We start from the raw sequence: 22,136 nt of genomic DNA, 5'->3' as shown, positions 1-22,136 counted from the left end.
CCTCTAAAAATTGACATTACAACCAATACGTCTAGCCTTGTTAGTTAGTACTATAATAAACTATTTTTAAATGTGGAATTTTCTCAAGATGAAAATAATGAAAATATATATGTAATGTGGGGAGACCCACGTGCCAATGACTAAAAAAAATAGAGCCATGTCACTATGTCATGTCACTCTTTGTTATGTCAAATTAGATATACGAAAAATGAAATGCCAAATTACATGTGGGATTTTGGAGTTTAGTGGAGGTATTTCCACCCAACACTATAACCACGTACAAACACTTGCACACATTCATAAAGGGGTGAGCTCCACAGAGGTGTGCAGTATGGGGCACACTCTTTTTGTGAGTGTATGTATAACTGTTTGTGTGTGGTCGTAAAATTATTGATTTCCACTTTCAATGTTAGTCGTAGAATTTTCATGTAAGATTTGGCCGAGTAGATATGAGAAAGCAAATAAATGATTGTCCAAGCTCGCATGTTTGAATCCCACAAAGGCCAAATATTCCAATCTTTGGAGCCACCAGAGAATTTATCCGATTGTTAACTTAAGGATCCCAAAATTAGTCGAGATACACATAAACTCTGGACATTCGGTTAAGAAAAAAAATCATTTTCTCACTTCAGCCTTGAGCACATTAGTGATTGATTCTTAGTAGGAGTAAGGCAATGTATATAAATACTTCTTCTTTTTTGTATAATAATAAAGCATGTTCTACAAAAGAAAATTAAATATTTATTTTTTAGAAAGATAATTTCGAGCTCAAAAATTATCTGCTTATGCAAATAATTTTTTTATCAACATGTATCTTATTTGATAGATCTCATTGAGATCTTTAATATGGTGCAAAAAAATTGAAAATTTATTTTTTATCTACATTATTTTTGAGTTTGAAAATGTGAATCACGTATTTATTTAGGTTTTGTGGAATAATTCTTTTAATTTTTTTTTAGAAGTTCCAAAATAAATATTTATAATATACTGTATACTCCGTAAGAAGGTTTCTGGAACTCACCCTAATGCTATTTCCTCCACATGGTGCTATGTCCCCGGTCCAGTACTTCAATGTTTCAGAAAAGGCTTTATTTGGGTCGCTGATTTTGTCACACTCTTTTTTGTTAACATCATTTCTCTATAAATATATTTTTGCATCAAAAATACACTTGCAAGGGAGTGACATTAACAAAAACAAAATTATTTTCCTAACTTCTGAGAACAAATGGAGCCAAAAGTCAAAACCTTGGCCTGAGGCTATAAATAGGCTTGTCCTTTCTACTAATTCCGTCAGCAATAACAAGTTTTACTGACGCTGAAATGGAATCCTCTCCTGGTCAGTGCGGCCCTTTCGTTTTGGAATTTGGGATTTAAATTTGTAGTTAACGAGAGAATAGAAAAATAAAATAATAATTGAAAATATAGGTAATAATGATTGGAAAGAGATAAAAAAAGAAGAAGTAATAATTAGAGATAATGATAATGAGTAAATTAAAAAAATAGAATAATAATTAAAATTTAAAATTCAAAAATTTTAATTGAACAAAGTCAAATCTCAAAACTAAATCCGTGCAAAAAAACTACATTGATCTGATACATCTTGACAAATTCTATTTGTCACTAGAGAAATGATCGTAAACAAATTTTACGATTCACCTAGATATCTATTGAAATCTAATAAAGTCGAGTTTATCACATGAACATTTTTTAGATCGAGCCTCTTTAAAATGAACAATCATCGTAATCATCGAAATAGGACTGTAGAAAGCACCATTTTCTTTTCACGCTCTTGACGATGACATGAAAACGTCACATTGGAGACCTGGTTCGCGGAACTGCGTAAATGTTCAACAGGACATAGCGAATTGATAACTGTCTAGCATATTATTGTGAATTCTTTTCCCGAAATGCTATTGGTACATATAATCTGTGCACAGATTGTGCACAGATTTTGTGGTGGGGCCTACCATGGGTCCCACACAAATGATTCAAGTCGTTCATTAAATGTAAAATATTTTTTCAAGGGTTTCTATAAAAAATCAGCTCAATCTAATACCTAAAGGTGCTTGATCTAATCATCTAATTTTTTATTATCCGGAAATCTGAATGAAAATTTAGATAATTGGATCGAGCACTTATAGGTATTAGATTGAGCTGATTTTTTACGGAGACTCTTGAAAAAATATTTTACATTTAATGAACGGCTCGAATCATTTGTGTGGGACCCGTGGTGGGCCCCACCACAAAATCTGTGCACAAATTATCTGTACCACTAGCATGGTTCATTGTTTTCCACAAAGTAGCTAAGCCCCACAAAGGACATTTTGAATTGAGATATCAGGACCATGAACCAACTACATACTACATACGCTTACTTTCCACAAAGTAGAGACCCACAGAGGACATTTTGAACTGAGATATGAGGACCATGAACCAACTACGTACGCTTACTTTGAGCCACGAAATCTCTCGGCAAGGGCGGAACTATAAGTATAGAAGGGCGGGTTATAGACCAAGTCAGCTTTGAATAAAATGAAAATTCTATGTGTAAAATTTAGCCTAAATAATTTTAGTCCAACCCATTTTAATTCAAAGCAGATTACATTCATGATTCCGCCCTTGTGTATCAGGCCGCCATGCCGGCAGTTGCTTAACCACCACCACATTCGCCACTGTTCAAGCCATTATCAAATGTCAACTACTGAGACGACTTGCACCTTGTTCAGTTGCACCCTGCAATTAATCTCCAAAATTTAACATTGATCTCTTGGCCTTTTTTTTTTTCTTTCTACCCAGCCTATTACGGAAAATATTGCATATCATTCTTCAATTTGACAAAAATGACCCCAACTAGTTTGCTCTTTCTTAATATTTCAAGTTCGACTCTCCTTATCAGCAACTCTTAGGCCATTAGTCACCTCTTGTGTAATTAATCTTGGAAAGAGAGTGGAAGGGACTAGTCGTGTGCAAGCTGGTCCGGAATCCCATATATTATCCTGTTGGGATTTGTCCCACATCGGTTAATTATCTCCTCCAAAACTAGTATATGAGCCTGGGCAGCCTCTCCACTCTTCGCCAATTGGTTTGGAGTTGGATGCTTTAACATGGTATCAGAGCTAGACTTTCGGAGGCTTTTCCCCTTTGTTTGTGCCATAGTTGTCATAGTTGTACTTTATTTCATTGTGATCCGTGTGTTCCGAATCCTTTGTTAACCTCTCCATGTGCGAATCGGGGGTCGCACGTGCGGGGGAGTGTTGGGGAGTGTTGGAATTTATGAGCCTCCACTCTTCGCCAATTAATTTGGAGTTGGATGCTTTAACATACCCGGAAGGAAAAAATGACAAGAAATGCCCCAAGTGACACTCATCACGGCTCATGTGAACCTATTTAAAGGTTGACCCAAACCCGTTCATATTGTGTCAAGCACGTTGACATGGTAACACTGCATGCACAACTTGACCGTAGGGGTAGACCCTTTTTTTATTTTAGTAAACAATTTTTATTTTTTTGGGTAAACAAAGGTGTAGACTTTTTATCTGCTGCAAGCCTACAATTGAAAATTGAGGAAAATGAGTTCAATCGCAGCAAATGAGTTCAATCGTAGACTTTGTCAGGCTGAGTTTTTTATTTGTTATTTTTATATTTACTTTCTTTTTTGCTTTCCCTCTGTTTCCTTTTTTCTGTCTCTCGAAATATGTTTACTGAGGAAACAAATAAAATGAATTTGTGCTTGCTTCTCTATTTATTACCAAGAAAAAAAAATTTGGTCGAGTAGGAGCGTCACAGATAAAAAGAGTTTAGTTTCAAGCTAGCCGCTTAGCCGGTTCATCTCCGGTTGCAATAAAAAATACTCTTGAGACCACCGGAGGCATACCCAGTCGTTAACATTAGAATTTGGAATTAGTCGAGGTGCACGCTTAAACTGGCGGGACTTGGACACTCAATTACCGAAAAGCCGAAAACAAAATTTTGGAAACAACGTAGGGTTGGATTTGAAGTAAAGTGCTATGATACAACAGAAAACACACCCTGCAAGTGGTAGTCCCAAATTCACTGCTCCAATTAATATAAACTGGAGGTCTTCCATGAGTATTTAGGAAAATCAACAGAAACCATCAAACAGTCCAAGAGTGCATGAGGCAGCAATTCAACAAGAGCTCAACAATAGAATTCAGTTAAAATCACTCCCAAAACCATATCCGATTGTCAGGAAAAATTAAGAGAGAGAAAAATGACTATTGGCATACATCAATTTCTAAAAAATGAACTGCCAGAGACTGGCAAACAATTGTTTACAGATTACTCTATTGGATAGTTTTTGGAGAAAGGAACATTCGAGCAACTAAATATGTGCAGGTAGCATACTGAGGGCAGCAACAATAAGCGTATGTAGCTCAAGTATGTCAACAAGACGGCTCCAGCTATGATGCTCCCAACTCCCAAGTCATTTTTTCTTATTCTATGGCAAGTGTGTCAGTAACGTGATAAGTGTTCTCAACAAGTATAGTAAGTGTTTCTTAAGGAAAAGAAGCCATGTAACATAGAAAGTGTTGCTTGATATATAAAACATATTTCTGTCGTAAGCAATATATACGTTTTTTTGGTCAAAAAATTCTTACAAGCTTTTTGGTGGTTCTATAAAATCTTTAAGTTCTTAACTAACCCAAGAAAAAAGCACATCTGAAATCCTTCATGTCCCAATTTTGCTATGCTTTGATGCAGCCATATCATATTTGTGCTTGATTGTTGTCGTTGTTCTGTCCTTTTGTTTTTCTGTTTCTTAGCTACATCTGGTGCTTGTTTTCAGATTTTGCAATTGGTTGCAGAAGGACATGAAGGATTTGAGAACTTTGGTAAAGATGGCTGTCAAGAGACACTCTACTCAAATTGAAGTCAATGGACAGTTCCCAAAGGAATCACCAGAGTCAATGGACAGTTCCCAAAGGAATCACCAGCGCTCCGTGCATTTTACAAGCTTTTTGCAAATATGAAGCTGTACAAAACTAACCTTGAAGAAATGAGGTAATCAAATTTAGCTTCCAATCAATATTTTTGTTAGGGTTAAAGGGTAAGTTCACGACAACCCCAACTCCCTTCAAGGTTAGTGGAACGGGGGCGGCGCACATCTTCTTAGTTGTATCACAACAACGCTATCTCCTTCAAATTATACATCTATTCTGTATCATGATACGAGTAATGAGGTTTGGTCTTCTCTTGAAAAACGCTTCACTTCTCTGTCAAGATCTCATATACACCAGTTGAAGAATGAGATGAATAGTGTGTCTAGAAAGTCCAATTCGATGGAAGATTATCATGATCAAGGTTGTTTACTTAGACAATATTTTTGGAAGAGGGAGAATACTAAAAGACAAGAGTAGGGAAGAAGAGTGTTTGTCACATGAACTCAAACTTTTTTGGCTTGGTGCAAAATGGTTTATACTACTCCATGGAAGACTCTAGTACAAAGATATTTTTATACAACATAAACTTTGAGATAATTCTAGAATTACACATGTGACTATTCTCACAAAAAAACTCTAGCTATTTTACAACAATATTCTAGAGCTTCTAGAGCTAAATATTTTAGAGTTTCTAAAAATTAGACATTTATATCTTTTTTGATAATATCTATTGCTATCATATTTGGGTTTTGTCCATTGGAGCTTTGTCAAAATACTAAATTTGGTTTATACTTTAACATTAATTATAATTAATATACAATTAAAAAGTAGATACACCCAATAACAACAAACTATGCTTACATTTAAAAAAAAAATTTAAGATGCAAAATTTCAAATCTCAATTGAGGCCTACTACATTAAGGCTTCACGTTCCCTTTTTTTGAGTAAACAAGTTTTTTTTATGGGTATGCAAAGGTGTAGACTTTATCTGCTACAATTGAAAAATGAGGAAAATGAGTTCAATCGCAGCAGATGAATTCATGTCAGGCTGGGTTTTTTTATTTGTTCTTTTTCTTAGTCCTTTCTTTTTTGCTTTCCCTCTGTTTCCTTTTTTCTGTCACTCGAAACACGTTTAATGAGGAAACAAATAAAGTGAATTTGGTCGAGCAGGAGCATCACAAGTAAAAAGAGTTTAATTTTCAGATACCACCGGAGGCATACCCAATCGTTAACCTTAGAATTTGGAATTAGTCGATGTACGTGCTTAAGCTAGCGAGACTCGTTATCGAAAAACCCAAAACAAAATATAATTAATCAAGGTGCTGCTAGAACTTAAAAGAGAAGCGGCATGAATGATGTCTTCCCCTGGTCTTGTCAACCATAGCCCAATTATCGTTAGAAAGTATAAAGTATTATCAAGCACTTCGAGCTGAGTACGATTATTTTGCCATAGAAACATTTTATGGCACACAGTGAAGTGTAAAGGAGCAAAACATTTTGGGCCAAAGGAGGAAGAACTATGGCATAGGGTGTAAACGTAGAGCACGAGGCCATGCTCCGGAGCCTAGAGACTGTTAAGCTTTGGTCCTTTGCTGGGCCATGGATACATTTACAACGTGAAGCTTGGAGCATCAAACTTTTTGTAAAATCTCCCTAAAGATCATCGAGGGTAAGATCATCGAGGGTGAGAAACCAGAACCCCTTTCCGCTCAAATGAAGCAGAGGGCATTCAGGCAGAAAGCTTCTTGGTACTCTGTGATCAGGCAACTCTTAAAAAGGTCCCAGTAGAACTTACTAACCTTTTCACATTGTAGCCACAAAGAAAATCACTCGGATCTCCAGTACACAAAATTGCCATAGCTAGATTGCGAGTGAAGTCCATCAATGATGGCTTAGACTTTCATATCTTCGATGTTGCTCCAAATTGTATTATTTCGCATCTTTGCGATGACCAAAGTGAGGTAGAGTACCCTAGACTTTGTATGACTCTTAATTAGTTTATGTTATGTTCCTGGTTTACCAAACCCATAAGTTGGTGGCCGAATTCTTCCCAAACCCATCATAAGTTGGTGGCTGAATTCTTCCCAAACTAAAATTACTCGGATCTCCAGTACACAAGATTGCCATAGCTAGATTGCGAGCGAAGTTCATCATAAGTTGGTTGAAATTCTTCCTAAGCCTGCCAGTCATAGGTTCCACTAATAAATGACTCCTTTCAGGAATGGCTATTCACCGGAAGCTGAATCCGTTGCACCAGGATATCTATTCACCTACGTCTTCTTGTTCGAAAGGGGAATCCTTGTCCCTGCACCAGGAAGAGGCAGTGAATCCTTGTCCCTGCACCAGGAAGAGGCAGTGAATCTCTACCCGACCAGGCCAGGAATTCTTGCCTTTGTCCCAACTAACATACGATACAATTGAACTTCACGGCACGGCCCGTAAGAAAAGAGAGCGGGCACATTCCCAAGTTTGGATATTCACATGGAATAGAGTTGTTGCTAGGGGCACTCATGGAGGGACCAGTCCTGTTTCCAGCTAAACATGGGACTGAACCATACTCCATACGTTTCTAGAATTTTAAAAAACCAACCTGTCCGTGGAACTCTTAGATCAGACCAAGCCGAACAAGCGAGTAACGGTTCTGTCCCAGTTTGAACCACGCTTCACTTAAAATTAACGATGCATACAAGAATTCGTAAAAAACAAACCGACCCCATTACATAACGATTTCATAAAAGGTAAAGATCACCAACACCCATTGAGCTTACACATCTACACACTCCATAATTATCAGAATAACAAAATCAAATAACACCAGCCATAACTAACCAATATAGTCGTATTTTTCAGTCCATTCGGTTTTAAACCAGAACATCAACTTCCACATCTTTTCCTTATGTTTGTATATTTCAGCAAAAGGAGAACAAATACTGCAACGTTTTGAGTAGGAAAATTTCTGCCATGTTTCCGAAGAGGTATGGGAGCATGATGTTTCTGTTGAATATGGACCCTTCGATTGAAAAATATGTAAGTCACGGCCGTTAGATCAAAACCACCGATAAAAAGTAAGGTGAATTTGCTAAAAAAAAGAAGATTTTGCTATTTTTTCACCAAAAAATCGCAATATTACTTACCATAAAAACAGGGTTTACATACCATTTGCTAAGGCAACACTAGGGCTACACTTACTACAATATTGTATGGCTACACTTACTAAATAATTACTGTTTTGTAACATAAGAAGGTATCATGGATTGGACACCAAGGGCGTGTCACCCATGTACAAGAACAAAAAGGGAAGAATGCACGAAAAAATGAAATACTCCATACTTAATAGAGGATATTGTTGTTTCCTCTTCTCGAACAACTATTACCGACAACCCACTTACCGGGCAAAATACTGTGAACCAGACCTTTAACAATGCCTTTTCCATCTCGGTTAAGATACTGTGAACCAGATCATTCATCTCCGACAACTTTCAACCCTCTTCGATGACTCTCAACCTCGTAGGGCGACTCTGAGGCGACTTTCAACCATCTTTCGTCTACCTTTCGCAGGGGGATTTATGTTGAGGTGAGAGATATTGGAGAACTGTAAGCCCCCATTTCCCTTAGTAATGCGATCCAGTCTCAACAGGAATGCACTCCCATCGCAATTCTCACGGGAGAGCAGCTTCAAGTCAAGCGATTCCTGCAACTAAGGATAAGACCCTTTAACAGCTTGCTATTATCCTGAAATTCATCCATGTATTGCATGCCTTGATAGTACTCTTGCACTTTTTGAAGCATTGCGTACTCAATAGTTGATTTCTTCTTTAACTTCCAAGGTGTTCTCTATGTTTATCTACTGGTCTCCTATATTCTACAATTGGAAGGATAGGCGAGACTTGCTCAACGTAGTTGAGAAGTTCTCGTTGGAATCCATTGAGGATTTTAAGAAATTGGTAGTATACGATGCTTCCTCTTCCTCGCAAGCAGCTCTATCTACACATCCTTCATCCGAATATTCGATTCCAGAAAAATTGGAAGATTAAGGTACAAAATCAGACACAAACCGACCCCGTGCATGACTATTCGATGAATTCTAAGGGATACAATGGATCTAGTGGTATTTATAGGTTGCATAGGTGTTTGTCTTCACTATGAAGGCGATGCTCATAAGGACTCCGACCAAAAGGCCATAGAAGACTTGCTCATTCTTTTCCCTAGAGCTCTGTCAGCAATTTTCAATAGATTGATAGTTGCTTTCAATCGTCAACCACCTTCTGCATTTGAGTTCGTATTGATATTATACAAATAATCACTTGGTTTATTGCATTTTCTATAGGAAAAGGCTAAAAGTGTTTTTGAGAGAAGCTTTGAAAGATGGTTTGAAAGAAGACAAGGTTTAAAAGACTTATCTTGGTAACTTGTGGCTGCCCTTCACCGGTGAATCAACGAGAGTTTGCTTTAAAATAGTATTCAAATACTTTCTCGTTTTGATTTCGGATGAGCTAAAAGATGATGCTGCCCCTTCACGATTCACGAGCGAATCATGCAACACCATCTATTAGCTCAACCGAAATTTAAACGTCAAAAATATTCGAATACTATTTTGTAGCAGACTTTGATTCACCAGTGAAGGGGCAGCCACAAGTTACCAAGATAAGTCTTCTAAACCATGCCTTCTTTCAAACCGTCTTTCAAAGCCCCTCTCAAAACCACTGTTAGCCTTTTCCTATACAAAATGCAAAAACTACTGATTAGAAGTGGTCGTGTATAATATGAATATGAACCCAAATGCAGGAGGTGATTAACGATTTAAAGCAACTATCAATCTATTGAAAATTGCTAGCAGAGCTCTAGGGAAAAGAATGAGCACGTCTTCGGTGGCCTTTTGGTCGCAGTCATTATGAGCATCACTCTCATATGGTTAAGGCAACACCTATTCAACCTGTAAATACCACTAGATCCTTTGCATCGTTTAGAATTGTGCGAATAGTAATGCACTACATACATAGGGTCGGTTTGTGGCAAATTCTGTACCCTATTCTTCCAACTTTTCATAGTTGAAATCGAATATCCGAATGAAGGATGCGTAGATGGAGCTGCTTGCGAGGAAGAGTAAGTATCATATACAACCAATATCTTAAAATCCTCAATGGATTGCTAAGAGAACTTCTCAACTACGTTGAGCAAGTCTCGTTTATCCTTCCAATTGTAGAATATAGGAGACCAGTAAATAAACATAAAGAATCCCTTGGAAGTTCAAGAAGAAATCAACTATTGAGTACGCAATGCTTCAAAAAGTGCAGGAATATTATCAAGGCATGCAATACATGGATGAATTTCAGGAAAATAGCAAGCTGTTAAAAACACTCTTAGACAATCGCAGGTATACCCTAGCTGTTGAAATTAGTTCAAACCAAAAATTATAAGCTAAATATTGCAATCCGCAATAACTAACAATAAATCTAAGAGCCAGATTTTTACGTGATTCCCCCTAAATTAGAGGTACATCCACGGGAGCGTAATCGCTACCAAATCTTCCACTATAATGATAATTGGGTTACAAGAGTTCTTCCCTAGCAAGCAACTAGAGGCATACAAACATCACTCTAAGGTGGATTTCAACAAATATCAACAAAAGTTGCAATTTTAGGTCTCACCAAATGGATATCTCAAACTCGTAGATCCCGAGAGAAACTTGCCGATCCGCTCTGATAAACACATAGAGCTAATCGAAGTGAAGAACATACCAAAAACCCATCAAAATCGGATAAGAGATGAACACCCAATGTTGGCTTGAGCTTGAGCAAAACCCTTGCCCCTTTTTTCTTTTTCTCTCGCTGCTCTCTGTATACTATCCAGTTTTCACGTACTGGACTTGGGAGACAAAGGCTCCAGAAATTTCCTTTATCATTTGTGATAAATCAGAAGTTCACCCCTTTGTTATTTAAGAAATAACAAGAGGACCCCATATCTTTCTGAACTTAATAAATAAGCCCTTGGGAACCCACCAAATTAGGAGGGACCCACCCAACACAGACTAGCCCCTTAAACTAGTTGGACTTGAACTTGAGATCGAACAATAGAAAACACAGCCTTGCAAATGGTAGTGCCAAATTCACTGCCCCAATGTAACTGGAAGTCTTCGTTATTTAGGAAAATCAATAGAAACCATCAAACAATCCAAGAATGCATGAGGCAACAATTCGGTAAAAGCTCAACAATAGAATTCAGTTAAAAGCACTCCCAAAACCATCTCCGATTGTCAGGAAAATTGAAAGAGAGAAAGATAACTATTGGCATACATCAGTTTCTAAAAAACGAGCTGCCAGACTGGCAAACAAAACTTTACGGATTATGATTACCATATTAGCTAGTTTCTAGGGAAAGGAATTCGTGCAACTAAATGTGTTATCTAAAGCACAAGCAGCAAACTGAGGAAAAGGCAGTAGCTGGAGACAATAAGCATCTTTGACTCAAGTATGTTGTCGAGATGCTTTCAAGGAAGCCCTACACGGCTACAGTGAAGGCTCGACACATGAGTTTGAAGCCTGGGTGGACTGATGAGTTATAGGGAACAAACATGATAGAAGATGTAAAGAGAGAAAAGCGCCCAACAAGTAAGAATTTACTAGGTCAAGTGCTGAATTTGAATATTCATGCATGATTGAAGCTACATAGTAACATAAGCTGAACCCAGTTTAGGAAATCAAGTTATTTACAGATACTCTTTGCCACGATTAAGTTTGAGCAAAAACCATCAAAATAGAACTACGATACGCAATCATACTGCTTCATCCAAGGATACAAAAACAGCAAATATACTATTCTTAACAAAGCTATGTCCTTTACGAAGGTTTGCTCAGGATGACAATCGATATTGTTTGCCATGACGGTATGGCCCCTAATCCCTATCCAATACTCATTGAAGTTATTCAAACTCTCTCTCACTTATAACCAAAAGATAGTATTTACGAACTATCCCTATACTTAACCTTACAGAACATCAATTCTGAAGCAATAGCCTACCTCAGGTTCCAATTATGTTGAAGGAGAATTTTGAGAGCAGTTGTGGAACTCCAGATATAATCGGCCCATATGTCTACAAAACACAACTTGAATGCATCAATATCAATTCAAGCATTCGGTATCCAGTAAGCGTCAATACCAATTCCAGCATTCGGTATCCAGTAACAAAAAGGTATTTAGATGTCCAATGTAAAATGAATATGCATGTGATGTTCAGGTTCTCTATTGTTCCAAAGTGTTGGAATTCACAATGGAGATGCCATACAGCAACAAATGCCAATGGAAGTAAGATCATAAACAAGACTTTCTCCAGTGCATTTGATTGCTCAACCCATAAGCAAACAAACCAGACCTATTTCCAAGTTCCAACGCAGTTTGCGATAAAAATACCAATTCAATAACCATTGAACATTGAATTATCCTATCAACTTTGCATATTTCACTCTAGGTGGAATTTACATACCTTGTTGTTTTCATGAATTTGGCTCAATGGAACGGCAAGCAATTTATAGTTTCTTGGTACAATGAATTTTCGACTTTCTGGTAGCTTGACAAGAAAGAGCTTTGTACATTCCTTCAAACAAAAGAGCCAAGAACACTAAATTAGGAACATGCCATCAAGCAAAACTCAAAAGAAGCCGTTAGAGCTACCAATTTACCTTAGGCCTTTTCACGTTTGGTGGTAAATATGGGTACATCAAGGTTTCAAAGTCAGGCCTCCACCACATTCCAATGCATTCTCCCACCTAAACATTGAGAATTAGTGCACTCAACAAAAATACTGCAATGAACCACGTAAGAAAATGCATTTACCTCCCATTCAAGGACGCTTCCTTCTTCATCAACAGATAGCTTACTTGAAAGCTTGCGTTTTAGACAATCAACTTCTGCAAAGTAACACGAAGTGTAGTTTTGGACTTTTGATACATCTAAATACTGTTTCCTATAAATTAAAAAATGTCTTCACAAGAGAAGAAAGTGTTTTACCTGATTCACTTGGTCGTAAGCGACCTCCAGGGAGCTCAAACAATGAATTGCGTACTTGCAAGAGTAATAGATGGGGGTGTTTAAACAATTCAACCTGTTTTAACCATTTTTGAAAGAACCTTTTAGTAACATACCATGTGCTCTTACAATGCTTAATTTTGAGGACAAGGTTCAGTAGTGAGCAACTTTCACGAAAAAAGTGCCTAATAAAAGAGCTCAACACCAATAGGTCTGATATTGAGCTCACTAATAAATTATACAATAAGAAACTACGCAAAAGGTCCCTATTTAGCCTTAAAACTGAACCGAACTCCCAAAAAGGCGCCTACGCCTACCCCTTGGCCCTTTCTATCATATTATCTAATCCCCTAATAATAAATCCCTAAACTTCGGTTGATTTACAGTAACTTTATAACCCATAGGCAGTCACAGTAACGGACACAAAATTAGATTGTGATCCAAGTTAGCAAAACGCATGCTATTGAATTTTATCACAACCATTTACAGCAATGAAATTTAATTCATCTTTCTTTTTATCTCAGGATCTCAGGATGTTCGGGCCCGCATTCGTCCACTTCAATTACTCCTTGGAAACTCATCCCACAGTGTGCCAACGGTGGCCCCATTTAAAGCCGAAGCAAAACTCTGGATGGACTGACCCATGTCCATACGAGTTGATACCACCTGAGCGGAATTCAGCTTAGTGATCCGAGTAGTTGACTAGGGAAAAAAAATCTGAATGCGTTAGTTATTAGTACTTTCTCTAACGAATACCCTAGCCCTCATATTGCCTGTTATTTAAACACCAAAACGAGAAAGATAAAAGGAAAGAGAGCACAGAGTTAACCAGAATAACTGCCTTCACACAAGTCCTCATCCCGTGAGCAGCATAGCTGAAATTACACGTAACAAACTTCGAATTAACCTAATTCCATTTTCCATAACCTTCAATCAATTGAACTATGAACCACAAACACAGGTAACTTTATATACACATAACATACTTAAAGTATACTTAGAGAGAGAGAGAGAGAGAGAGAGAGAGAGAGACTTGGATTTCAAACGGTGGAGGCGATCGGACAAGGTCTCGTCCTTGAAAGGGAGGGCTCGGGTGGAGCCGAAGTAGTAACAGCCAAGAGGGTAAATGTCCAAGACGTTACTGCCGTGAGTTCGATCAGTATCGACCACCGGTAGAGCCCTTTCATCGCCCATCTTCAACTTCCCCCAATTGGCCCTTGCTGTTCACCGATGAGAGAAAGAGAGAGAGAGAAGTGTATAGAGAAGGAAAGGAAAGGATGTGGAAAAACCAGAGGAGGGAGAAGGAGAGTAGTAAAGAGAGTGGTTTTGAGACGTGGCGGTTCAAGAGAGTTCTGGGGTCTCAAAAGGCAATAGTGTATTCATTCTTTGCTTCCATTTTCTATTGAAAAACTCTAAAAACACAACTGTGTCCGAAATTGTTTGATATAATTGAACTCATATGTTCTGAATAGTTCTAGATGCAATTTTGTTCGGGGTTTTATTTTAATGTTATGTTTGTATCATTGCTCTTTTTTATTTTTCTGGTCGAATGTATGGTAGGCTAGCTAAACAAGCCAAACTACACGATTTTGAGTTTGTGATGAAATTGTAATTGCACTGAGTTTCATTTACAGGAATGACTAATTTTCCGGTTTTTGTACATACGGAGTAGCTTTTAGCAAAGTGACGACAGTTTGGCATTATCATATTTTATCACGATTAAAATTTATTACTGCATAGAAGATTTCAAAGATTAGCAATTTTCCGTCCAAATTCGTGGATGTCGTTACCAATTGGCCTAAATAGAATGCAATCGGGTAGTAGTTTGAGGACAAAATGAGTGATTTTGATAGTTTGAGGACGAAGTAGAAAAAATGTGATAGCTTGAAGGATATGAAAACACAAAAAACTCTTTTTAAAACATGCATCTAACAGTTTGACTTAGAAATGAATCTCTTCCTAGCCATAGACTCATAGATCCCATCGGTTTGTGGGATGTATGCATCTAATTGCGATGCTTCTTTAACCTTGTCTTGATGTATCCTTTTGAGCTTTAATAAAATTCTTTCCTTTGCCAGTCAAAAAAAAAGAAAAGAAAAGAGTCTAGAGTTTATGGTCTACAAATTAGTGGAAAATGCAAAGCATGACGAAAAGGGAAGAGCTCTATTATGTAAAGCCTACATGAAACCATTTTAGAGACAGGGCATAATCTCAACATACACCACAGCCGCATTTTGGGCGAAAATAGCATAACGAAAATGATCGTTGCGTCAACTCATGCTTCTATTATATAGAGATTATTTTGTATATTTTTGCTAGTCAATCTGATGCCAAATAAAGATTCTCATCAGAGAAAGGGATAAATTGATTTATAAATCAGAAATGCTAAGAGTACAGATGAAAGAGTGTACATATGGTGTACATTACATAAAATATGGCTTTTGGTATATAATCTTGTTACGCATGTATCACAAAGGCATCCGTTAACAGATAGAGGTTACTCACAAGCCCCAATAAATCCGCATACCGAAAATCAAGTGTACCCATATTTTGGTGTGTTTTTGGCCATTATGTCATGTAAAAATCTAAAGGATAAAAATATTTCAACTTGATTCAACTACGTAACTGAAAATGCAAAAAAAAAAAACAAAGGTACAAAGGAATATGGATAGTTAGCGTAGAGGACTTGGACTCGCATCAATTATCCAATATGGATAGTTACAAAAATTAAAGGAAAAGAGTAGCTGGCATAGATGACTTGAACTCACATCAATCATCCCTTACTCTAGAACATCACAAAATAGGCATACCATGAAACATCGTTTTAACATACAGTGCATGAACAGTAGTCCCGAAAGCTGCGAAATTACCAAAAGCCCCACAACCGAAAGCACTAAAGACAAGAGCTAGGGGGCATTTTTTGGAGAATCCAGCCAAAATGGTGGTCGTCGCTTACATGCCCAAAAGAGGCCAATCTTCCTACACTAGGTTGAATGGTACTCATTTTTCAAGATACATCGACCTTTAAGTTCTCTTCCGTGCAGTAAGTTGAACTCATGAACAGTTTGGTTTCCCGACACTCAAAAACCAAATATAATTAATGCCGAACCAAATATGTGTATATGAAAGATGATGGTCGAATATGATCAGTAGGAACAAAAGCAATAGGTAGGGAAAAGTGTTTAATCACTGTGTATGGTTGCAGAGCAGGAGATGGAAAGAGATAGGAGTAAATTTCTAGCACTGGTATGTATTCCTGTTAAAAGAGCAAAAGCTGTTGATTGATTCACAACCAGAACCAAGTCATTAGAAGGCATTCTCACAGGTCCGGCCCTGAGTTTTTCAAGGTCCGGCCCTGAGTTTTTCAAGACCCTAGACGGTCTTTGAAAATGGGGCCTTTTATGTTAATATACATATTATTTGTTCCATAAAGAAACAAGATAGTGTTGTGGTTTAGTGGCTAAAGTGTTGTACCGGCAATTTAATATCTTAGGTTGCGAGTTTGAGTCTCGAATATGTCATTACTACTGGCCTTTAAAAGTGATGAGGTTGTGAATCAAACTCGCGGCCCTATTGCCTATTGCGCGCAAACCTTACCACTACGCCACATCAGATTACTTGTTGAATGCTTTACATAAATAATATTTATTATATTCTTCTATTTTGGGGCTCAATTATTTGGCTAAAAATGTAAGGCCCTAGACGGTCGTCTTGTGGACATATGCCTAAGGCTAACCCTACATACTCACTTGTATAGCATGTTCATATGCTAAAACACAAACTCAGAAAGACGACCAGAACCAGAAGTTTGCTCAAATACTGCAAGCAAGGTTCATGCTAAAAATTTCGAACACAAGAGAGATATCTTTCGTTTGTTCTTTTACTGATTCGATGGATTGGATAACCTAGCTAACAAAAATACGATTTGGGCTTCGCCCTTAGGTGTTGTGTATGGGTGTGTCCCATCCGGTTGTAATGTTCAATCTTTGGTTGGATTTTCCTATCTCCCTTCTATTAATTAAACGTTACTTTTGCTGATAAAACAAAAAAACAAAAGTCCGATTTGAGAAAATAAGATAAGTACGTAGATCATTTAGATATGTAACTTATCCATTCCCTTAATAAAATACTCCTTTTGCCGATCAAAAAACAAAAATACGATTTGAGAAAATAAGATAAGTATGTAGGTCAATATGTAACTCTAGTTATTACTTATCTGATCAATTGTTATCTTCTTCAAATTTTTATTATCCTTTCCCTTAATAAAACGTTACTTTTGTCGATAAAAATAAATAAAAATACGATTTGAGAAAATAAGATAAGTACGTAGGTATGTAACTTATCTAGTTATTAGTTATCTGATCAATTGTTATCTCCTTCAAATTTCAAAAATCCCATTCGAATTTTATAGTTGTTGTTATCCATTTACCTCACTTAATTAAGGCTATAAAAGGTGATCACAAACCTTCATCCTACTATCACCACAAATTAAACTTAATTAGAGAGAGAAAGAGATTTGAGTCATGATGATGAAGGGAGGTTCAGCTACCATTGTTTTTATGTTAGTTTGCATTGGTATGTGGATGACCATCAATGCCGAACTTAAGTCACCTCTGTCGCCATCCAAATCACTCAACTTCGGTGGATATGGACAACCGTACCCATACTATCCACCCCAACCATACTACCCATACCCTAACCCATACTATCCATACCCCCCGGCCATTCCGGAGCCTCCACCAGCCACTCCATCACCGCCACCGGCCACTCCATCACCACCGACCACTCCAAAGCTGCCACCGGCCACTCCGTCACCACCAGCTACTCCGGAGCCGCCACCAACCACTCCGTCACCACCGACCACTCCAAAGCCGCCACCGGCCACTCCATCACCACCAGCTACTCCAGAGCCGCCACCAGCCACTCCGAAGCCGCCACCGGCCACTCCGGAGCCTCCACTGGCCACTCCAAAGCCGCCACCAACTCCGTTGCCACCGGCCACTCCAAAGCCTTCACCAACTCCGCCGCCACCGGCCACTCCAAAGCCGCCACCGGCTTTGGGATGCGATGAACTTTCTTTCTATGATTGCGTTAGGGCATATTGGGCTCATCAATTTGACAAGGAGCGTTGTTGCAGTATTTTCCAACAATGGGGTCAATGTATTGGTGGCCCTTATATTATTTATGATATGTATCCCGACGCATGTGATTAGTGGTTAGAAGGGAGAAGGAAAAAAATAATATCTGTGGTCTAATTAGAATGTCTAGGATTTCGTTTTGTTTTTCTCTTATGAGGTTTTATCATATCGTAGCTACTCGATGAGATCTCATATCATAGCTGCTCGATGAGATCTTTTGAATAAATTAAGTTAGGAGAGTTTAGTTTCTGAATTTAGTGTCTTTTCGTTAAAATCTGGATTGTTTTTTTTTTCTTTCCTGCTTTATTTAATTATGTTTATGTTTCGCTGTTCAAAAAAATATTATATTATGTTTCCGAAAGCTACTTGTTTGTTGATTTCTTTCCTTGGCTGATAAAAAAAGAAAAAGAAAAAAGAAAAGAGTCTAGAGTTTATGGTCTACAAAACCAGAAAAATGCAAAGGCATGATGAAAAGGGAAGAGCTCTATTATATTATGTAAAGCCTACACAATGTCATTTTAGAGACGGGCAAAATCTTAACATGCACCAAAGGCGCAACTTGAACGAAAATGAACATTGCGCCAACTCTTGCTTCTATTATATAGAGATTATTCTGTATATTTTTTGTTAGTCAATCTGATCGCAAATAAAGATTATAATCAGCGAAAGGGATAAATTAATTTATAAACGAGTTAAATATCAATTACATAAAACATGGCTTTTGGTATAATATAATCTCAACATCTCTTTCACATGCTAGTTACTCACGAGCCCCACTAAATCCGCATACCGAAAATCAAGTGTACACATGTTTCGGTGTGTTTTTTGCTGTTGTATCATGTAAAATTTAAAGGATAAAAATATTTCAACCTGATCTAACAACCGAAAATGTAAAAAATTACAGAGGCACAAAGGACACAAAGGAATATGGATAGTTGGCATGGAGGGCTTGAACTCACATCGATCCTCCCTCACTCTAGAACATCAAATTCCCCTTGTTTATTTCAAACCAAACTACTATATATCCACTTAGGCTCATAATCCGGTGGGGGGGAAAAATTCAAAACCAGATTATATGGCAAGCAAAATGCATCAAATTTGGAACAAATTCTCAAGCATCTCATCCATTCACGTCTTTCCAATAACATTATTACCAAGATAAACTGAAATCTTTGGAGCAAATTAATTTCAGCTGTCAACTTTGAATTTTTACCATACACCATAGGTTTTTTTATTTATTTTCCTCGGTCAAACGGAAATTCATACACCATAGTTCTACCATTAATGTATAACAAATTAGAAATGTCGCATCCTGTAGAATCCTTGATCGTCCCAATCTCTAGGTCTCCTCGGTGGATCATCGTACTGAGCCTTGTACTCCACCACGGTGCTCACCTTGCATTCCGACGGCTGCCCCGCCATCATCCCCACCCTTGTTTTCGCGTCAAACTCGAGCTTCACGCCCGGGCACCGAATCGTCATGTTAAACCCGCGACGCTCGTCTTCTGGATCCCCCGGTTTACGCAGGCTCCCCCTTGCTTTGGCGACGAAGGAGAACTCGACCACCGGAGCACTCGAGTTCAACTCCCCGGCGATCTTGTCTGAAACCCGCGTCCCGACGGTGGCGCTGGACAGAGGGAAAACGGCTCTCGCCGTTCTTTCTCGGACCGTCCCGTCGCAAGGGCAGGAGCATGCCGTGTCGCGAGGGAAGGAATCCGTGACCGTCTTGGAGAGGAGATCTTTCCGGTAGAAAACCGAAACCTCCGTGGCGTTGTCGAACAGCGGAGAGAAGAACGTGATAGACAAGTTGAATGTCACTTCCCCGGCGGTAGATATCCGCGACGAGGAGACGTCGTGGTCCAGGGACAGGGATGCCGTCTGGACTCGGATATGGGGGCTATACGCATCCCCCCCTAGAACGATGGCGTATATGAGAACGGCGAGGTATAGAACAGCGTATATCACGAAACCGCGAATTACGCATACTTCGCATGGATCAGATTTGCGTTTTGCGACAATGTTGGTGGCGTCCGTCGGAGTGTCGGGCCTCCGGGTATTGACCTCCCGCCGGCGCCGGGTGTGCCGTACGTGGGGGAAGGGCTTGGGTTCAGGACACATACTTGGATTATTTTCCTTGGATTTGGAGAGAGAGAGAGAGAGAGTTAAGAGAGGCGTTTGTGGTTTCGTCCCTAAAACAAACTATTCCTTGTTCTTTCGATGGAATCGATCATAACCATTACCTACATTTTAGGAAATTTGTGGTGACTTCTACATTTTACGAAATTTGTGGTGACTTACTTCCATTCCCTACATTTTACAAAACTTGTGGTGAATATTCTGACTTATTTGATCAGACTTGTTATAACCGTTACCTACATTTCACAAAATTTGTGGTGAATATTCTAACTTACATTCAAACTTGTTATAACCACTACTTACATTTCACAAGATTTGTGGTGAATATTCTAACTTACTTGATCTGATCTATTCTCAGAAACATTGCTTAATTTGTTATTCATATTATTGTTCTTTGTTTTCACAAAATATATATGGCAAATGCTCCATTTATAAATCTTCCTAATTCCCTGCCTCGTATGCGGATCGGTTTTTCATTATTTCTTCCGTCTATATTTGCTGCTGTTTTTTATACAATATTTTGAGCATTACAAAACTATTGGTTCGTGAGTTTTCTTTGATGCACAAAAAAAAGTTCGAAGATCATCATCATATATTAAAGAAAGAGCACCATTCAATAATCCTGTGCAGGAGGGGGCGTATTCTTCCTTAAGAAGAGCGCAATTCGCATGCCTCGACCACCTCATAGGCTATTCTTATCTTTCTCTTGCTAATATTAATTTGTTATATTTGGTTGATTATTATTCTGTATATTCTTCCAGAATTTTCCTAATCATACTATAATTTATGCAACAGAAAATTGGGCCTGGCATTTATAGTTGTGTCCTGAGGCAGCGGATGTCGAGGTTACTAGTGATAGTGGATCTATATATATTTTTTATAAATAGTAATTACATTTTATAAAATCCTTTATCATGACGATCGCTGCTGCTTTATCCACTAGCTCCATCCTTGCCAATTAGTGCAAGCAACGTAACAATAACATCATCAATAAATTTCCGTCCAAACATAAAAAGTTTACAAGCTTTTAAGCGACGAGGCAACGAGCATTTGCACATATTTGAATTCCATTATCGAATATCATCCAAAGGATTTCCGACGTACCCAAAAAAAGAAGAAAGAATATCATCCAAAATAAAAGAAGTCCTGTGTACTCACCTCTTCTCTTCTCTTCTCTTCTCTTCTAAGACGGTGCTCACCATCCAAGACGTTTGTTCGGCAATCAACGGTCCAAATCTCATCTCCACCGTGTAACATCCGAGCCGTACATTGCCAAGATAAAATCTAGACCATTGGATTACCGAATGAACTGCTGGGATGGTGCATAGCACCTCCTACACAGCACCATTCCCATTCCCGGGTATATAATAAGATTACGCCTAGTCTCTCCAACTGATTGTTAGTTCACCAAAACTGAATTCACAATGAGGTTACTAATGTTTCCAAAACCCTTCCAGGAAAGAAAATGCAGGAGAAAAAACAATTGGTCTATGTTCTAAGACAGCCCCAGATTTTCCGTACCAACAGATGAATATATAGAAATCGATCAAAGGATCCAAAAAGTATACCCAATTGGATGCCTGCCACTTGCACCATAAAGGAAGGATTGCCATGGAAAAGATACTACAGGTAGGTGGCAGGTCTTCGAGGATTTCCAATCTCCTAGTAAGAACAAAAAAGGCATCCTCAACTTTTGGCTACCAAACGGACGTATTTGCCATCAACAGTGAACTTGGAGCTTGAATTGATCTGCATAAGACACAGATATCAAAAGCAGAACACCAAAATTCACCTTATTTCTTGCAAGGCGGCGAAAAGAGATTCGGTTCATCAGATGGGTTTACCTTCTGCTCAAGCATTTCTGCGAGTTGGCCTTCATCCTCTATAAAACCAGACTCTCTTGGAGAGCCCAGAACAAGTTTTCTCAGTTTCCTCAATT

At 38.3% G+C, this 22,136-nt stretch overlaps 1 protein-coding gene and 1 long non-coding RNA gene across 3 annotated transcripts; one reads left to right on the top strand and one right to left on the bottom strand.

Moving 5' to 3' along the window:
- The first annotated feature begins 6,962 nt into the window (after window positions 1–6,962).
- Window positions 6,963–7,608, top strand: LOC131325377 (uncharacterized). Its single transcript, XR_009199675.1, has 2 exons — window positions 6,963–7,061; window positions 7,350–7,608. It is a non-coding gene; the product is annotated as an uncharacterized LOC131325377 (long non-coding RNA).
- A 478-nt stretch (window positions 7,609–8,086) lies between these two features.
- On the bottom strand, window positions 8,087–14,117 carry LOC131325376 (pre-mRNA cleavage factor Im 25 kDa subunit 1). Of its 2 annotated transcripts, none has more exons than XM_058357598.1 (7): window positions 13,957–14,117; window positions 13,753–13,798; window positions 12,906–12,999; window positions 12,732–12,805; window positions 12,578–12,664; window positions 12,382–12,492; window positions 8,087–8,598 (listed from the first exon to the last, which is right to left on the bottom strand). In XM_058357598.1, the coding sequence occupies exons 1-7, from the start codon at window positions 14,115–14,117 to the stop codon at window positions 8,401–8,403; spliced, it is 771 nt and encodes a 256-aa protein (XP_058213581.1). In that variant the 3' UTR covers window positions 8,087–8,400. The 2 variants fall into 2 exon arrangements, with proteins under 2 accessions (XP_058213581.1, XP_058213582.1); XM_058357599.1 differs by lacking the exon at window positions 8,087–8,598 and adding an exon at window positions 11,517–11,991.
- Window positions 14,118–22,136: the final 8,019 nt, after the last annotated feature.

This window comes from Rhododendron vialii, chromosome 5a (genome assembly GCF_030253575.1).
Source record: "Rhododendron vialii isolate Sample 1 chromosome 5a, ASM3025357v1".
Classification (NCBI taxonomy): domain Eukaryota; kingdom Viridiplantae; phylum Streptophyta; class Magnoliopsida; order Ericales; family Ericaceae; genus Rhododendron; species Rhododendron vialii.
The sequence above is the reverse complement of the archived record's forward strand: the minus strand, read 5'-3'. Positions and strand labels throughout refer to the sequence as shown.